The 17,804-nt window shown below is 39.4% G+C and overlaps 5 protein-coding genes across 6 annotated transcripts; 1 reads left to right on the top strand and 4 right to left on the bottom strand.

The window, feature by feature from the left end:
* Positions 1-727: 727 nt before the first annotated feature.
* On the bottom strand, positions 728-1,403 carry LOC108610256 (uncharacterized). Its single transcript, XM_018002245.2, has 2 exons — positions 840-1,403; positions 728-797 (listed from the first exon to the last, which is right to left on the bottom strand). Exon 1 carries the CDS (start codon positions 1,259-1,261, stop codon positions 860-862), a length of 402 nt encoding a protein of 133 aa, XP_017857734.1. The 5' UTR covers positions 1,262-1,403; the 3' UTR covers positions 728-797; positions 840-859.
* Positions 1,404-1,552: 149 nt separating this feature from the next.
* LOC108609480 (uncharacterized) lies at positions 1,553-3,055 on the bottom strand. The gene is made up of 3 exons (XM_018001200.2): positions 2,873-3,055; positions 1,921-2,809; positions 1,553-1,854 (listed from the first exon to the last, which is right to left on the bottom strand). Exons 1-3 carry the CDS (start codon positions 2,920-2,922, stop codon positions 1,837-1,839), a joined length of 957 nt encoding a protein of 318 aa, XP_017856689.2. The 5' UTR covers positions 2,923-3,055; the 3' UTR covers positions 1,553-1,836.
* Positions 3,056-4,237: 1,182 nt separating this feature from the next.
* On the top strand, positions 4,238-4,866 carry LOC108610255 (uncharacterized). Its single transcript, XM_018002244.2, has one exon. It carries the CDS (start codon positions 4,288-4,290, stop codon positions 4,738-4,740), a length of 453 nt encoding a protein of 150 aa, XP_017857733.1. The 5' UTR covers positions 4,238-4,287; the 3' UTR covers positions 4,741-4,866.
* A 10,984-nt stretch (positions 4,867-15,850) lies between these two features.
* On the bottom strand, positions 15,851-16,887 carry LOC108610254 (uncharacterized). 2 transcript variants are annotated; one of them, XM_089464849.1, is made up of 3 exons: positions 16,601-16,887; positions 16,121-16,542; positions 15,851-16,049 (listed from the first exon to the last, which is right to left on the bottom strand). In XM_089464849.1, exons 2-3 carry the CDS (start codon positions 16,461-16,463, stop codon positions 15,991-15,993), a joined length of 402 nt encoding a protein of 133 aa, XP_089320975.1. In that variant the 5' UTR covers positions 16,464-16,542; positions 16,601-16,887; the 3' UTR covers positions 15,851-15,990. The 2 variants fall into 2 exon arrangements, with proteins under 2 accessions (XP_089320975.1, XP_017857732.1); XM_018002243.2 differs by lacking the exon at positions 16,601-16,887 and having other exon boundaries at positions 16,121-16,571.
* On the bottom strand, positions 16,849-17,750 carry LOC108610257 (uncharacterized). The gene is made up of 4 exons (XM_089464850.1): positions 17,578-17,750; positions 17,362-17,501; positions 17,114-17,305; positions 16,849-17,058 (listed from the first exon to the last, which is right to left on the bottom strand). Exons 1-4 carry the CDS (start codon positions 17,604-17,606, stop codon positions 16,931-16,933), a joined length of 489 nt encoding a protein of 162 aa, XP_089320976.1. The 5' UTR covers positions 17,607-17,750; the 3' UTR covers positions 16,849-16,930.
* Positions 17,751-17,804: the final 54 nt, after the last annotated feature.

Below are 17,804 nucleotides of genomic sequence, written 5' to 3'. Positions count from 1 at the left end.
GTTCATCAAAATAGACAAACCTCGGCTAAATGAACACCAGCACAGTAAAACCACGAGGACAGGCATCTATTCTTTAGCAGAACAGCAGGACAATTGCTGCACTGTTAGCTGCCCCCGCTTGGGGCCCGGATGGGGAGTCTGGGGAACTGCGAGGTATTCATCAGTATTTACGTCACGCAGCGCACAGAGGCTGAGAGTCTGAGCCTTAATCCGCTGTTTGTGGATTGCGAACACGCTGTAGTAGCACACATACACGAGTGTGTGTGTGGGTGTGTTATGTTGACATTTCAATGACAGCTGTGGAAATGCTGGAAATGTTGAAAAACGGTGAAAATAAGTTGGGCTGCCATTTTGTGCTGTGGTTTTTCACTTTCAACTCGTTCGCCGTAAATTTATGCAATTCGATTATCGCGAACAGATTTCAGTGGCTGACACACATATGTATATAAGTGCCTACGACCTGGTAGCATGCATTTATAATGATCTATTCCAAAATAGATAATACCCGAAGCACGTATATGGCAATTCCCAAGTTTCTATTCTATTCTATTCTTCCGATTTTAGGAAATTAGGATAAACTTTTTTTAGTCGAAGCTCTTATACTACATACAGAAAAAAAAAAAACAAAACAAATCCTTAATAGCTATTTTCCACCACCTCATATACATATACATACATATACAATCATATGTATATCTGTATGTACCTTTTGTTTAGTCGACCATATTTGTTAATTTATTCAGGAATTCATACAGATAAAAAAAGAAACTGAACGTATCAATTGACAATTTATATATGTATATACATACATATATGTAGATATATGTATGTACATACAGATATATACAATATGTAATAGTTAAAGCTGTATTGCCGGCTCGATATGGGGTAGCTCCAAATTCTCGCTGCATGGACGTGCCAACATGTCCTCCAACATGCGATTCAACGACTCCGAGCCCAAAGTATACTCGAATTGTCCGTTGTTGTTGTTATTGTTGTTGTTGTTGTCGGATAACGACTGATTATCTAGGTTATTTCCATCGCTGCTCAAAACAGTCTGCAACGCGGCGCTTATCTGCTCGGATCCCATAATGTAGGGCTTTTCCAGTTCGTCTTGAATCGCCGTTACGGACTTGGTCTGTGAGGAGGACGACGATGGTGAATTCTTCTCATCGTTGGCTATCTTCAAAATACGCATGGACTGAGTGCTAAAGAGGAGGCCAGCACAAACGCTAATTAGCCATTCGATAACCGGTTTCATAGTTCTACAATTTGGGATTTAAAGCGCGGAGCGTAGTTTTACTCAATTTCACGAAATTTTTTACATATGTATATATGTTTCGTACATGGGGCCTACTAATGCGGAGCAAACGTTGAATGTATCTAGTGAATGTGATTTGATATATAGGGAAAATGTAGCCTGAGATTTGAGAGCATTTGAAAGCGATACTTGGATTCTGCTCTCACGTTTTATACACATGCCGGAGATGGGTGCGATCCCGTAGGTATTTTAGATATTTATATTTTAATAAATCACTATGTATACTATATATTATGACTATAAACTAACAGGAAATTGTATAATTCAATATTGTTTAAATAATATAATTGAGAATATTTGCTGATGAATTAAGGATGTTTCAAATTAGGTATAACATTTAAGCAATTGCTGTATCATAAATCCGACCTGCTTACAATATATATCTTAAATTATTTCTTCAGGACCGTTTACTATATTTGTTTAGAGATGGGAGATGGGAGAGCTATGTAGAAACGCCGATTTGATCAAGATCAGTCCAATGACATCTTGTAGCTAGAGATGGGTTGTTTCTGTTCTTACTTAGAGCGCCTCACCTGTCAAAGAGAGGAAATATCAATACATCAATACATATCAATTGAAAAAGTCTTGTGTGGACTTGCCAGTAGGGATAGGCTAGAAAACGAATCCTGAATTGTCTGGTCCTTCTGTAACCTGATATATTTGCTAAGCATTTGATAGTAGAGACAGCCATCCTTCTCACGCAATATGAATCGCTCAACACAATCGTCGGATTCATTGGTTTCTGAGATAGGTACCCTGAAGCGCTGCTCGGAGAGATAAGCAGTTAGATATTTGCCATATTTTTGATTAATTCTTTGAAAAACCGGCTCGGGCTTTTGTTTAAAGTTTATATAGTAGCTTCCACAATCCTTGAGTATACTATTGGTATTAGCAAAGGGCGGTGTATGAAAATGGACTTGTACAAGCTCGAGTTGTCTGGATTCTGGAAACACCGGCAGCTGTGCGACCGGCCGAACACTGCTGTTCGACTTGGTGGGATGGGCACACAGCGGCCTATTTACGTCCACAAATGTTTGCTCTATAATCTGTATCTGCTGTTCCACGCTGAATGAATCCAGATCCAGATCATCCGACTCTGGCTCTAGATGTTGTAGGCGTGGCATAGTGGAACGCTTCTTGGCAAGGAGTTCGCGGTATTCTTGAGCGCGTGTGAGAAAAGTATACGAACCCTTCAACGTGGAATTGTTGATTTGCACCGCCTCAATGTCAGTCAACAACTCAGCATCCTTGGGATCCATTTCGTTGGCCTCCCCAGGGACTTGGTTATAGCAATTCTGATTGATCAGATCGATATCGAACAACATATGAAGACCGTTAAATGTATGGCTAAGCTGCATTTCCAACTGTGGAAAGGAAATAGGTTCCTCGGTATAGTCCATCAAACTTTTACCACATGGCAGAAACTTGCAGTCAATTTTCGGATCGGGCAATTCATTGGTGTACGCTTCAGAGCACTTAAACGGAAAGCTGAAGCAATTTAACGCGTAAATCAGACCTGTATATCATAACAATTTAACTATTTTTACTTACAGTTTATCTTTCCTTTTCTTGACTTTATTTTCCTGTTCGCATGCATCCATTTTTGCTCGATGACACTACAAAATTAAACTGACTATTCGAGTAGTGCTGTAACACACTTTTTGAATACTTTCAGTGCTGAACAACTCGATGTGGAAATAAACGTTATTTGCATGGAACCACTAACCAGGGAAAAAATTTTAGAGATGTCTACTCTATGTGTTCTCGGGCTACTAATGGAACCATATAGAACCATATATAAAGCTATTTTACGCATTGATTAGGCAATTTTGACAACCGATGAATAAATATTGTATATGTTAAATGTTTTTAAGGTTACTTAATACCAAATTTTTTTATTTTAATATCGATGGTCAATTTGTGCTGACTATTCTCCAGTGAACACTAAAAATATTGCATGCGTTTAGGCTGCAATAAAAAACATAGTCAATTTAACGACATTCGCATTTCATAAAATTCGCTAGAAAAGTTTTATGAATAAACAGATCAAATGAACTAATTCAGTGAGAAGTGAACAATCGTGGGCCATGTACGATACTTTGTGCTTTTCACTCATGTATGATCACGTTTCCCATCGAGCAGTTCGTTTTTCTTCTTATAAATACATATGTACATATGTAAATGGTCCAAATAATTAAACATGAATAAAGCAGCTTACTACTTGAAGATAATTCCAATTCCATTAGTGAATGAACTGGTCTAGATCTCGCTACTCTAAATCTGCAGTGCAAACCAATGTATATCGTATGTCTTTGAATATTATATGCGTACTAATTGTGATACTTATTCATTATTATAATTATTAAAAAATTGTATTAATGTCATTTATTAAAAAAAATAAATAAGAAGAAAACCAGCAATGAAAAATTAACAGCTATCGGTACGTTTAAAATATCGATATTCAGCCATCTGCTCAATTGAATTTTTCTACATGCCTTAAAACGAGTTGGCAGGTACATCGAAACTGAAATATTCTGCCTTGCTTGACAAGAAAATAGGGGGCAATATTACAATTTATTTTAACAACCCAAATCCAAAGAAAAATAAATTCTCTTCAAAACTAGATCTTGCAGCAATATTAAATATTCTAAAAACTAGTTTTCTGCGCCATCCAGCTACCTCCCTATTGAGAAACGGGTTGCAAAATCAGGTACTACATTCAGCAGCGTCGCGTAGCAATACATATCGCTACTGCGAGCACAGCTATAAATATCGCGTCATTCCCACTCGTTCGAGCATTCTCTGTTGAAAAGTTGTTCCGAGAGGACGTGCATTAGTCTAAAAGTTCAGTTTCTGGAAAGTGTCAGATAGTGTGTGAGCAGCTCTTGCCAACAAAAGAGGTGTGTGTTTGTATGTGTCTATAGTAAAAAGAAAGTTATAGAAGAAAAGAATTAAAATCATTCGAAATGGTTGCGTATTATGATGAATTCGATAATGTTGAGCAGCCGAAAACATTAACGTATTGGGTGCGAAATTTTCGCATGAAACGCATGCAAATGCGTCGTAAATTGCGTGGCTCAGGCAGTTTACGCGTGAACGCCATTTTGTCGACGGCTCTCTTCAGCGCAGAGCATGAGCTGCGCAGAAAGCAGCAGGAACGATTCAGTCGTTGGCTCGACGTCCAAACGAAATTTATTCCCAACGGCAACAAAACCCACAATCAAAATAACAACTGCAACGATAAATTTCATCATGCGTGTGACGTCACAGAGGAAACGGAGACGGAAGAATTCGAACGTCGCAATGTCGAAAATAATTTGTGGCAAAGCGAACTGAGTGGCCTCGACAGATTTTTGAGCAGTTTAAGCAGCAGCAACAAAAACAACAATAGCCAATGCGCCATTGCAGTGAGCAGTTAGTTAAAAAGAGACAAACATATATACTTGGATATATGTACATAAGAGAAATGTGTTTTAGCTCAAAAATTCGTCATGCTTACCTTGTTTATTAATTTCGTTGATATATTTGTTAAATTAGTTTTATTACGAAAGAAATTTCTCATTTGCAGTTGCAATACGTGTGCAAACCTGTTATACATACATAGATTGTAATGAAAAAATGTGAAGGCTGTGAAGAAGAGTGTGATATGATGAGGACGAGCAAATGGCCTTCGTGACAGAGCGAGTGGTATGAGTCATGAGCAACTGCTGTCAATCAACGCTCACCTGAAGCCTTTGGTCCGGAATTCACACTCGGTTTGTAAATTTATCTAATCAATTTAGTTTTAATTTAGTAATATTGTTTCTGAAACTAGCTAATATGTTCATAGTAAGCGACAAGAGAAAACGTTTTTAGTGGCTTGTGTAGCTGAGGGTTGCTTCGCACAAAGACGACACATACATACACACATACGCAGGTACGTACAATGGCGACGCCATTTTGAAATGTGTCTGTATACTCAAATGCATAAGTGTACAAACATGCGCTGCTGCGTATGTATGTATGTGTGAATACAGACAAGGTTTTTGTTTTACGGAACAGCCTTCTTTATGTGTCTACGGATGTGTGTGTATATACATGCATATGTTCAAAGTATGTGTATTAGTAGGAAGATGGAAGATTGATTAACAAAAGCCAGGAGGGAAAAAGAAAGCGATTAAACTCAAGGGAGGAGCGGTCGATTATAAGGGAAATTAAGGTTGATCCCTTTAAAACCGCAAAGGAACTAAGGATGTCATTAAAAACAAACTTTGGAAAGGATGTGTGTGATAACACAGTGCGCAATACTTTGCATCGGTATGATTTGCATGGCCGAGTTGCCCAAAAAAAGCCTTATATTAGCCCTAAGAACAAAGCGTTTAGGGTAAAATTCGCGAAAGAGTACTTGCTAAAAACGGATGACTTTTGGAATCATGTTAGTTGGTTGTATATCATATTAAATACCTTTCTTTTTTTGCTAATTATCTTATTTAAAGGTGTTGTTTACTGATGAAAGTAAATTTAATTTGCATGGGTCCGATGGTAAGGTGTATGTGTGGCGTAAACCAAATACTGAGTTTGAGCCCAAGAACACAATAGGCACTGTTAAGCATGGAGGAGGTTCAGTCATGGTTTGGGGCTGTATGTCGAGTGCGGGAGTTGGCCATTTGCACTTTATCGATGGCATACTCGATAAATTTGGCTACCTTGATATTTTGAAAAAAAATGTTAAGCAGAGTGCGGAGAAATTGGGGATACTTGAAGACTTTGCTTTCTATCAAGACAACGACCCCAAGCACACTTCAATGCTAGCTAGGCTCTGGCTAATCCATAATTGTCCCAAATTGATCCAAACGCCTGCCCAGAGCCCGGATATAAACGTAATAGAAAATCTGTGGGAAATTTTGGCGAGGAAAGTTTACCAAAACCGGTATAACAATCTGGACCAATTGAAAATGGGATTACTTGCAGCTTGGGACTCCATAGAGCCAGAGATCTGCAAAAAGTTGGTCAAATCAGTTCCCAATCGCTTGCAGGCTGTTGTCGCAAACAAAGGTTTTGCAACAAAATATTAAATATTAAGTTTTTCTCTTATTTTTTATTAAAGTTTTCTTTTGTCCGATTTGGCAACATGCATTGCCTTTGTTTTTGATTTCTCTTTCGTGCATAGGCAAACCTTAGGTAGACTTGTATACTATTTATATTTTTTCTATCAGTGCGTCCGCTTCTATGAAATAGTTTTGAGTCAGAAAGATAGTGATTCATATTGAATCGGAGAATAACATGATAATAGATAGCTTAGGTTTAAATCTGTCAAAATACTGTCGTCGTTAGCTTTTGTGCTAAAAATGTATATAGAACAAATACTTGGAACTGATAAATGTATGTAAGATAAATAAAATTAAACTTGTATGTAATTTTGAAATCAGTGTTGCCTTTATTTTTACATGTCTAAGTCTCTCACTCTCCCTGTCATTTGTCGTAAACATATTCGTCTATAACTGATTTTGTTTTACAGTTTTCCTGCTCCTCGAAACGTTAATGGCAACGATGAGGAGGAACGGAACACTTGACAAACAGCAAGAGCAACCACATCAAAACAGAAAACATTAAATCGATGGGCAATGAAATCGATACCTACCTACCAACCTGCATCATCAATCAATCCGATCGATAATCGTCTGCTTGATTTTCGTTTTAATCACTGAGTGAGTCTTCACGTCTGTCCGTCTTCTACATCCACAATGGCAGCCAGTTGCACACCAGCCGATCCTACACAGTTGGCCGAAACAGCAAACTAGCAGCGGCAGCAGCAGCAGCAAACACCACCGAGTCTCCCTTACCCAAAATGCCAGATGCAGCTGACAGATAAATGGGGACAAGGCGGAATTGCGCGCGGCAGCAGCAGCTTGAGCTCAACAGCAAACACGTGTGTGTGCCTTATGCTTCCTGGTCGGTTACCACCATCACAACAATCACTACCTACTATACATAAAGCGGTTAGCAGTTGCTGACGGCACCTACTACCACCACCAATCCACACAGATATCTCTGCATACACGCGGTATTCGTATATCAGCTGCGAACGCAAAACAATTACTTTTTAAAACAGATTTACAGCAAAAGGAAATCATAGAATGGAATCTCTTCGTCTTCGTCGTGTTGTCGTCGTCGTCGTTGTCATTATCTGCAGCTTCAGCAACTTCTCAGCATCCTCGTATTCTACTTATCACTTCATTTCTTCACTTGAATTTGGTGGCACGTAAGCCGTATCGAATTTTTCTTCTTGATTAACTCTTGAATTGCAGTTAAGAAATACTATGAAATTCAATGAACTCTCATATCCACACACTCCATGAAGAGTGAGGGGCTGCACACTTATCTACAGATTGATAGAGGAATCGGCGGAGTTGGCGAACTATCGTATCGTAATATAGGAAGAAGTTTGATATTTGTTTGTCACTATCGCTATGTTTAGCATAAATACGTGGGCTTCAATTTTTTTGTAGCGATGCATCACAGTTGAACAGTGCCTGTGAGCATCTGGTTTCATCAATGGAAAGTCGCATCCATTCCTAGTCTGGTCTGACAGTATAAGATCAAGCAGCTTTAAGCGCCCGCCCTGTGGACACCTCTAAAACTTAGGACACAAAACATTTCTTGTTTATACATATATTTTTTAGCGACGTGACGCAGTTGAACGGTGCCTGCGTGCGTCTGCAAGGATATGACCATGAGCAAGCAAAACACAGACTAAGCCATCTTTTCTGTCAACTCAAGTTGCACGTTTAGAAGTACGCCAGGATTACAAGTCGAGATAAAGAGCTGGCCAAAAACGCGTAACGTGTTTCTTATTACCTAACAAGAAAAAATGTTGCGTTTGTTTCTCTTTTAGCAAGTTGGGCCAATGGTCTGTTCGTTAAGAGCTGAAACCGAGAAACTAATTTATGAACGTTGATGGATGATCATAAACATAATCATAATATCCTGGATAGCGTAATTTTTACTATTTCTACTCTTAATTTGGCTCTTGTAGCCAGCACAACTGTTTCGTAAACGTGTTTATATGATTTCCAGCCAGGCGGCAAACTGAAAATCTAAACGACCGTGAGGTGGACTTATTGTCTTGGACAATGGTCGGAGGAATGAACCTACAGTGGCTCCAACGCCAAATCGGACAAGACTATTTATTTATTTCAATAAGTATTTTCTTTAGCAGTAAGTTAAATTTTTACCGTTTTCACATTTTTTCTCAACTCTATTATGTATTAGCCCCCTAAAACAAAAAAAAAAATTTTTAATTTCAAATGGCAACATTTTTTTTATTTTAAAAAACTAACAACAAGTCCGATTTTGAGCTTCAACGCCAAATCGGACAAAAGAAAACTTTAATAAAAAATAAGAGAAAAACTTAATATTTAATATTTTGTTGCAAAACCTTTGTTTGCGACAACAGCCTGCAAGCGATTGGGAACTGATTTGACCAACTTTTTGCAGATCTCTGGCTCTATGGAGTCCCAAGCTGCAAGTAATCCCATTTTCAATTGGTCCAGATTGTTATACCGGTTTTGGTAAACTTTCCTCGCCAAAATTTCCCACAGATTTTCTATTACGTTTATATCCGGGCTCTGGGCAGGCGTTTGGATCAATTTGGGACAATTATGGATTAGCCAGAGCCTAGCTAGCATTGAAGTGTGCTTGGGGTCGTTGTCTTGATAGAAAGCAAAGTCTTCAAGTATCCCCAATTTCTCCGCACTCTGCTTAACATTTTTTTTCAAAATATCAAGGTAGCCAAATTTATCGAGTATGCCATCGATAAAGTGCAAATGGCCAACTCCCGCACTCGACATACAGCCCCAAACCATGACTGAACCTCCTCCATGCTTAACAGTGCCTATTGTGTTCTTGGGCTCAAACTCAGTATTTGGTTTACGCCACACATACACCTTACCATCGGACCCATGCAAATTAAATTTACTTTCATCAGTAAACAACACCTTTAAATAAGATAATTAGCAAAAAAAGAAAGGTATTTAATATGATATACAACCAACTAACATGATTCCAAAAGTCATCCGTTTTTAGCAAGTACTCTTTCGCGAATTTTACCCTAAACGCTTTGTTCTTAGGGCTAATATAAGGCTTTTTTTGGGCAACTCGGCCATGCAAATCATACCGATGCAAAGTATTGCGCACTGTGTTATCACACACATCCTTTCCAAAGTTTGTTTTTAATGACATCCTTAGTTCCTTTGCGGTTTTAAAGGGATCAACCTTAATTTCCCTTATAATCGACCGCTCCTCCCTTGAGTTTAATCGCTTTCTTTTTCCCTCCTGGCTTTTGTTAATCAATCTTCCATCTTCCCGAAACCTTTTTATGATATCATGGACGGTAGATTTGCTTCTTCCGACCAGCTCTGCTATTTCTCTAACAGTTTTGCCATCAAAATGCAGTTTTAATATTATTTGGCGTGCCTCAACACCAGTTTGCTTCCCACGTGGAGCCATTTCGCAAAAATAATTTGTGTTACTGTACGCCTATGAGCTTGAGAACATAACGAAACGCAATAAGCAAAACAAAAACGAAAATCTCCGCCAAATAACGGATATTTTTCTTGCAGTTTTCTTTTGTCCGATTTGGCGTTGAAGCTCAAAATCGGACTTGTTGTTAGTTTTTTAAAATAAAAAAAATGTTGCCATTTGAAATTAAAAAATTTTTTTTTTGTTTTAGGGGGCTAATACATAATAGATTTGAGAAAAAATGTGAAAACGGTAAAAAGTTAACTTACTGCTAAAGAAAATACTTATTGAAATAAATAAATAGTCTTGTCCGATTTGGCGTTGGAACCACTGTATATCAATATAGCAGAAAGACGAAAGAATCGAGCGTAAATTTTGAGATTTTGCCAAACAAAAAACATTTCTTTTTGTATTTTATAGCAATATGACGCAGTTGAACGGTGCCTGCGCATATTGGAAGTTGTAAATCCCCACAAATAGGGTAATACTTCTTGTAGCTCAAGCGAGGAAACGTCATCTAAAGGATTTTCATGTAAATTATGCGATTTCCTTTGTGCAAAATTCTTGCTTTTTGTATCTTGTAGCTAAGAACCGCAGTTGAATGTGCCTGCGCATATCTGTCGGTAGCTTTCCAAGTGATAGAGGATAAAGATGCCATGTCGGCGAGGAAGTGAAGACTTTGTTATTGACCTGGGGTCATCCCCTTAAGACATCAGCAACGATAAAGGATTTGTCACAGAAGTTTACTTTCTCTCTACTTTTACCTACAGCTTTCTTTCTAAGCATGTCATGTATTAATTACAGTGACGTTTCTTGGTTGCTACCCTCCTGGAAAAATCGCAAAGAAACCCGAATACCTATAGCAATATTCCTTGAGGCAATGAGAATGAAAAGCCAACTTGCAAGCAATATACACCTCCTCGAGAGTTGACCAACATCATTCCGGTTGATTTATTAAGGTCAGCCCGATACTGAATACGCCTTGAATTGCTTAAATATGTCTTACAGCCTAAGAGAAAAGACGATCTTGAAGTACTTGCAAACTAATACGTCCATAAAAGCCATCATCGCATATTACCATCTTTAGATCGAGGATAGGCCTTCCTGCTTTAGTCACTTGGAACTCAATTGACGACGTGAGAAATTTGTTCGCTTACCATTTTTGCTTTGCACTTTCACTTTTGCAGCGATTTGTGAGGCAGTTGAATGTGCTTAATACTACTGCAAATTCCGTTTTGGGAACGCTCCGGAGGTACAATATGTACACACGAATTCTATATATTTTCCAACTCTACTAGCTCTCACACAACAAAATCGTTAAAGGGAATCAAAAACGATACATCAAGTTCATCCAGCTAGGTACAGTCTTCAAACAATGCCAGCACCACAACAACAAAATGTATAACAACTGATCCCAGCTGCCTTTTGATGGCCAATGCGAGTCGAGAGTCGAGTCCAGCCAAATAGCCTGCTGAATCACAGATACAAATACAGATCCAAGTAGATCGTTTTGTACTTCGTACAATTTAACGTTTTTACATTACAGAAACGTAAGCTGCACGATATTGGGCAACGACGATAGTCGTCTACTGGCTAATGGCTAGTTGGTAGTTGATGCACTCCAGCTCCTACGTACTAACGACCCGACCACTTGAACACAAGAAGCAGCCTCTGTTCCCCTATTAAGGAGGTATCGCAGCCTAGCTCGGCCAAGACGAGGCTGGGTCAGCTCTCAGTCCAGCACGTAATGCATTGCACCGCATAGAAATATGCGCTCGGTCCGCGCTAAAGGGAAACAAATGCGTTTGGACCGAGACCCGCCACACCACACAATCACCAGCACTCGCTTAAGAGGCGAGCTGATGTGTTGTCGTTGTTATCGGGCAGCTGCCTGCAAGTACGCTACCGGCACTCAAGCATCGTCGTCGTCGTCTTCATGGTCGCCGTCGCCTCGTTCTCGCTTTCAGCATTTTGTGCGCCCTGCAAGCCAAGTGTATGTATATTGGTAGTATATAGTAGAAGCAGCTATGAAGCCCTAACGATCCAACCTGAGGAATTCGTGCTCGTGGCTTATCGCAAATGGGAATCAAATGCGACTAGTGTTCCAAGCATCAGATCAAATCCTGTGCAGCAGCAGTCGCGACAGATGGCAGCGATCAAGAGATCGAAGAACCGGCCAGCCGGCGGTGGTGGTATTCAACTGGTTCTATAATCTGTTGTGTAACTTATCCGCTCACTCCCATTTCTTAGGTCGCACATATTTTTAACAGAATATAACCCCCCGGTAATCAATCAAATCCATCGCAAAGGGAATCAAATGCGATTAGTGTTCGATGACGAAGAAGCTAGCTAGTTGAATCAGCTCTACGCTACGCTTCGATTTGCCAGTTGAGCGCTTAACTCCTGGTGCACCGTTCAACATTCCGCAAATGGGAAACAATTGCGAGGTGGTACTGCAGCAACGCACACACACACAGACACACTCACGCACACACATGCGGGATTTCCTGTATTGTGGCGGCCCAAAAACGAGCATCCGAATCCTCAAGATGAAGAGCGCACCATACAGCGAGCGACTGATCGAGCAAGCAGGCAGGCAGGGAATCGATGCCAGCATCAATTTGAATAGCTGATCCCTGTCCATTTTGTTGTTGTTGTTGTTGGTGTGTACTTGTTTTTTCAGATAACTACTCTTCCAACCTGGTCGACTGTCAGTCTGTCCAGCCAGCACACGTCAAGTTGTTCTCGAAGGGAATCCATGAGACACGCGCTACATTTATATTCTGTATCTTGTTTTTTTTTTTTATGTTTTTTTTTTTTTTCCTTTTTTTATCTCAGTTTATGTATTTTAGATCATACGATGAAGTATGTATCCTTCCATGATGAGGTACTGTGAAAAATGAAATTCTTCTGGTCTATAGCCATTGTCAACTATATTAATGTATATTGTACAGCCATGCAAATGAGCTATCACATGTTACTTGTTAAAAATTGTATAAGTTTTCGATACTGGTATTGTAAGATTGAATTGTATTTGTATTATTGTAAAACTGTGACATGTACATATTAGTATGGCTTAAGAAACGTGGCAGGGACGACTCGTTCGTAGATGAATTCGACAGACGAGGATCCCTGATGATGGCCTACTACCCGCCCGTAATGAGAGAGAGTGAAGGAGCGACTTGAATGAAACAACTTCATTTCTCTACGGGCCTACCCATACCTTTGTCGTCTATTAATCTTCAGGGCCTTTTGCTGAGAGGGTACGGGATGGGACGACACAATCAACCGTTCAAGTTTGGCTGGCAGAGATTGCTACAACTGGGCAATCTATTGATTATAACCTGATCGACAAAATTCAACCATCCACCACCCCATGTGCTGAGATTGAATCTCATCCGAGCTTGGTTGTTTTTCTAAGTCGACTCAGATGTCGTCGCAGCGCTTTTAATCGACATTTTCTTGTTGACGAGCTGGAGCGGCAAGGGTCCTTTTAAATCATCTTACGGCATTGACGGCTTATCACTATACAAACACATCTGCACGTACCTCTGGAGGTCTTCGTTAGGAATAAATATCGAACTAGTTTGGGAACATTTTCATCTTTGTCACAACTGCATCCAGTCCGAGGCAAATAGGCAGAACTCAACCGATTTGCAAGCCACAATTCTACTACTACTATTGCGAAAAGAAATCATCATTTTCATCGACACGACCGCCTGCACAATCACCTTTCTCTTCGTACGATGGCTAGCATATAAACGCGTAGGACACTTTTTGAATCCCTGTTTGGACAACTGCAACTTCAGCCTTAAGAAATATTGCTTCGCATCTATAACACACACACATTTCCCTGCATTAGGGCTCGCTGGCAGCGATAGGAACTTACTCTGGTCATTTTATTCTGGTACTCTGCTAATTTCTTCTACTACTCTACTACTATGACTGATGAGATGAGGCCGTTTATTTTTGACGTTTTCTGAGAACGCATCGTTTCGGGCAATTAGAATTTTTTTTTGAGCATTGAGAATATACTTTCTGAAATTTTGGAACAACATTTGAGCTACATTATGACGGCAGCGTGGGACTTAAGCTTTGACTGCGGCGTGGGATACCAATAGAACTGACGGCGGCGAGGGATTCGCAAGTTTTCGGCGTGGGACTTTTAGGGATTTGGTTAGGCGAGGGCGCTAGGTACAACACTTCTCTAGGATTGATGGGAGGGACGCCGAATTGGTGAATTGACTGCGGCGAGGGACTTTGCGGAGGACTTCGTGGGATTTGCGAACTGACTGCGGCGAGGGAGTCTCGAGCGGGGACGGCTGCGTGGGAGGTCCTGACTGCGGCGAGGGATTACCTGACGGCGGCGAGGGAGTTGCGCGACTGCGGCGTGGGAGCTTCGGACGGCGGCGTGGGATTATTTTGAAATTGTACTACATCGGGCTTTGTTTTTCTTTATGATCATCGTCGGTATTCCCCTAGCACCTAAGAACATGATACAAATTATACGTTCAAAGCTGATATACTTCCATAATTAGCTATGCTCTACCTGTATACCTACAACTGTCATCTATATAGAAGGACTGAACGACTTAGTGCTTAATTAAACATCAATAACCTGCACCCCTTGACCTAATAACCCCATGAGTGGAGCCAATCATCATATCAACATATACTGTATTATAAAAACGTTCCTGGAATACCGGAAAGCTATTTAACACGATGATCCAGATAATCTAATGTCAATTAAAATCGGATTATCTGCACAATAAATATTGTTTGAAAAAATGAAAAGAAATTTCGAATTTGAACTTTATTAATTCCGACAGTCCAAACCCCTATATATGGAAAACAAAAACAGATGATCTGCAAAATAAATGTTTGAAAAAAAAAATCTTGATTGTTCTCATTTAATATGTTGCTTTACTTCAATATTGGAATATACAGAATTTTACCAGAACTTGAAAAGCCTGGCGTATGGATAAGTGCTATTGGCTTGAGCACTTTTGGTATAGTTAAAATTTCCATGCGTAGTACTGTTTGGGTAGTACGGCTGAGCATTAATTCCATAGGGTTGGATTGGAGTACCAGAGCCGAAAAGAATGCTACTGAATCCTATGTTTGGTTGTTGAACTGCTCCTTGGTAAGGTGCTGCAAATTGCGGACTGCTCTGCACGGGCTGTATAACTCGACTTCCATTGAATGCTCCGTAATAAGGCCTAGTGTTATTATATCTATTCCATACTGGCTTTGTAATCGTTACATTCGCACGTCGTACGAATGAATTTGTCCCAATGTTAAAAAATGCAATCAGCAATACTGTATAGATGACAAATTCGAGATGTTAAAGAGGAACGGAAGCTGCGCACAAATATTGTATAAAGAAAATAAGCTGACCTATGCTTAAAAGTAGCTGATAAGACTTTAACATCTTGATAAGATATTTCGAAGGTTCCGCAACCGTGTGTGCTATACTCTTCGGGGCTTAAAATGGAACTGAAGACGGCAATGCTGACAACCTGTATGTCATCAGCTTTCCACTTCTAGTATACCCTGCATGCAAAAATTTTGTCCTGAATGGGTATTTCTATAAAGGTAAGGCCGTGCGAGGCACTGCAGCTTCAATTGGGAAAGCAATGATTTTCAAATGTTGAAAATTTACTCCCATTCCATTTTTGATTCAAAATGGTTTCTTTTACAACATTAAAAAATACAGTTTGACAAAAATATTAAAAATAGTAGTGTTTTTATGAATTAAAAAAAAAAAGAAACTTAATGCATTTGTACTTTAGTACAGGGTATTATAATATAGTATAATAATTTAAACAGCCTCACCAGCTGTTTTTGTACATACATTAATATTCAGAAAATCTTATCAAAATCACGATTGCTTACATGTTTATACAGATCATTCATTCTTGAGAATTCTCGACACATGTTTGCTATAAAATATTCCCTGTTCATAATCTACAGTGGGGTAGTTCGGGCGTGCAGTCTTAAAAGTATATGATGTTTCCATAATATGAGTCGTTTACGCATATCTATTACGCATATATTGTAACATATTAACAGGGTATAGTGCAGACGGGGGATGCCGATTAAAAGGTGCTTAAATGTTTATACAGGTTTTTACATTTCATTGTTTAAGCATAAAGTCTGGATAACCGACGTCATCCGCGTTGCATGGGAAACAGACCCTCGCAGCTACCGCGACGCACAATTCGTATATCTGTGAATAATAAAAACTGAGTCAGTCAATGGAAATCTTTGCGTTATTAATGCTCTATTAGCTCTACTCACCGGCACCGCAAAAGCGAGCGCAGTTGAATTTTTGTTCATTGAGATACAGTTGCCTGTTGCTGGCGCAAATCGGATTATACTCCGGCGTGGTTGGACAACGGCCAAAGCAATCGATGAATGCTTGGGTGGGCGGCGCAGCGTTTGTGCTAAATGGTGTCATCGTGCCCACTACTGGCGAATTGTTGACCAGCACAAAGTCGCCAGTCGAACGGACCGTTGGCCTTGTAGTCATCAATGGAGAACCTGTCGTTGCCGCGAATATGAGGAAATCTTGGCTGGCCACCAAGTCTGCAGTGATAAGAGCCCAAATCGCAAACAGCCAAAATTGCAGATAGTTAGACATTTCCGTACAAGTAGACCCGTGAGAAGTTGCATTTGAACTAAAACCCCAGCTAGGTAACCTACACTCAGCTCTACTACTACTAAGGTTGAAAAACAGAAATGATTTCATAAAACTGGTTTTCGCAATGAATGACTTACTAGTAAATCCAGTTCGATGCTTATGTGTGTATCACGTTGCCACAGAAATCTTAAGTGGGATGTCCCCAAGATACTTAAGAGTTAAACGTTTTTTTAAATATCAATATCAGGTTCAAGTTTTAATAAAACTATAAGATTTGGGAAATTTCCCCTATCTCAATGCTATTCCTAAGAGATTGGATGCGCTCAGATCGGATTTAATCCAGGAAAGTCTTTATCACATTTGAGTTAAGTATATTGAGATCATGTTTGCTGATGAAAGGAATTATATTTGTATATGCCGTAAGCGATTGTTAATTTAGATTACATTTTCGGTTAAAATAATCTTTGTCAACCTATAATAATGGCATTGTATGGGGCAGCAGTGATACGAGGCCCCGGCATAGAGATTGTAGGCGATATATACTGCATGGACCGTTCTAACTTTTGATAAGGAGCTGTTTTAAATCCAATAAATGCTGGAAAGAATAAGTCACATTAAGCACTAGAAAAGAAGATCTGCTGGAAACTTACAATTTGAAGTCTGAGGCATTTTATTTACGGCTTTCGATTCAGATTCTTCAGATTGTAGATTCTTATTTACAGCTCGTTGCAGACACTTGGTCAAATGGATGCCATGCCTAGGTCGCCCACAGCGACAAATGTCCAGTAAATTCTTTTGCATTTCAGCTGAAATAAAATGCGATTGAGCCTTGTTGTCGGGTGCTATAATATAAATTTATTAATAATTATAATTTATGTTAGAAATGAAGAATACCAACCTGGTAGTTGAAGCTTCTCCATTAGCATCTTATCCAGTTCATCTTGGTGATAAAACTTATTATTTGAACGGGATGTAATTCCATTCCAGATGAGTGGAAAGCTTCTACGCGCCTTGTGCTCTAAGCGTACAGATTCTTTGCTACAAAATATAGGAAAATTCTTTAATTATTTGAGTTAGAGTTATGTAAGTTTTAATTTATATATTTAAATCATACATTCTTCCAACTAGTTTAGTGGGATCCATTTTCAATTGAATATGAAATGTGCACTATTTGGTTCTTTATATTAAAGGCAGTTATTATAATAAAACAATAGTCAAAACCTAAATTTTCTACACACAATTATTTTCCGTATCAATATTTGGTTTCTATGCAAACGTTGTTATGCTTTCATCAAGACACAATACCTACCCTGTGTGTAGCTAGCAACGAGTGGGTCATGA

This window comes from Drosophila arizonae, chromosome 3 (assembly GCF_054131065.1).
Source record: "Drosophila arizonae isolate 15081-1271.41 chromosome 3, UAZ_ARI_1.0, whole genome shotgun sequence".
Taxonomy (NCBI): Eukaryota; Metazoa; Arthropoda; class Insecta; order Diptera; family Drosophilidae; genus Drosophila; species Drosophila arizonae.
Note: the sequence above shows the minus strand (reverse complement) of the source record. Positions and strands in the feature narration are given on the sequence as shown.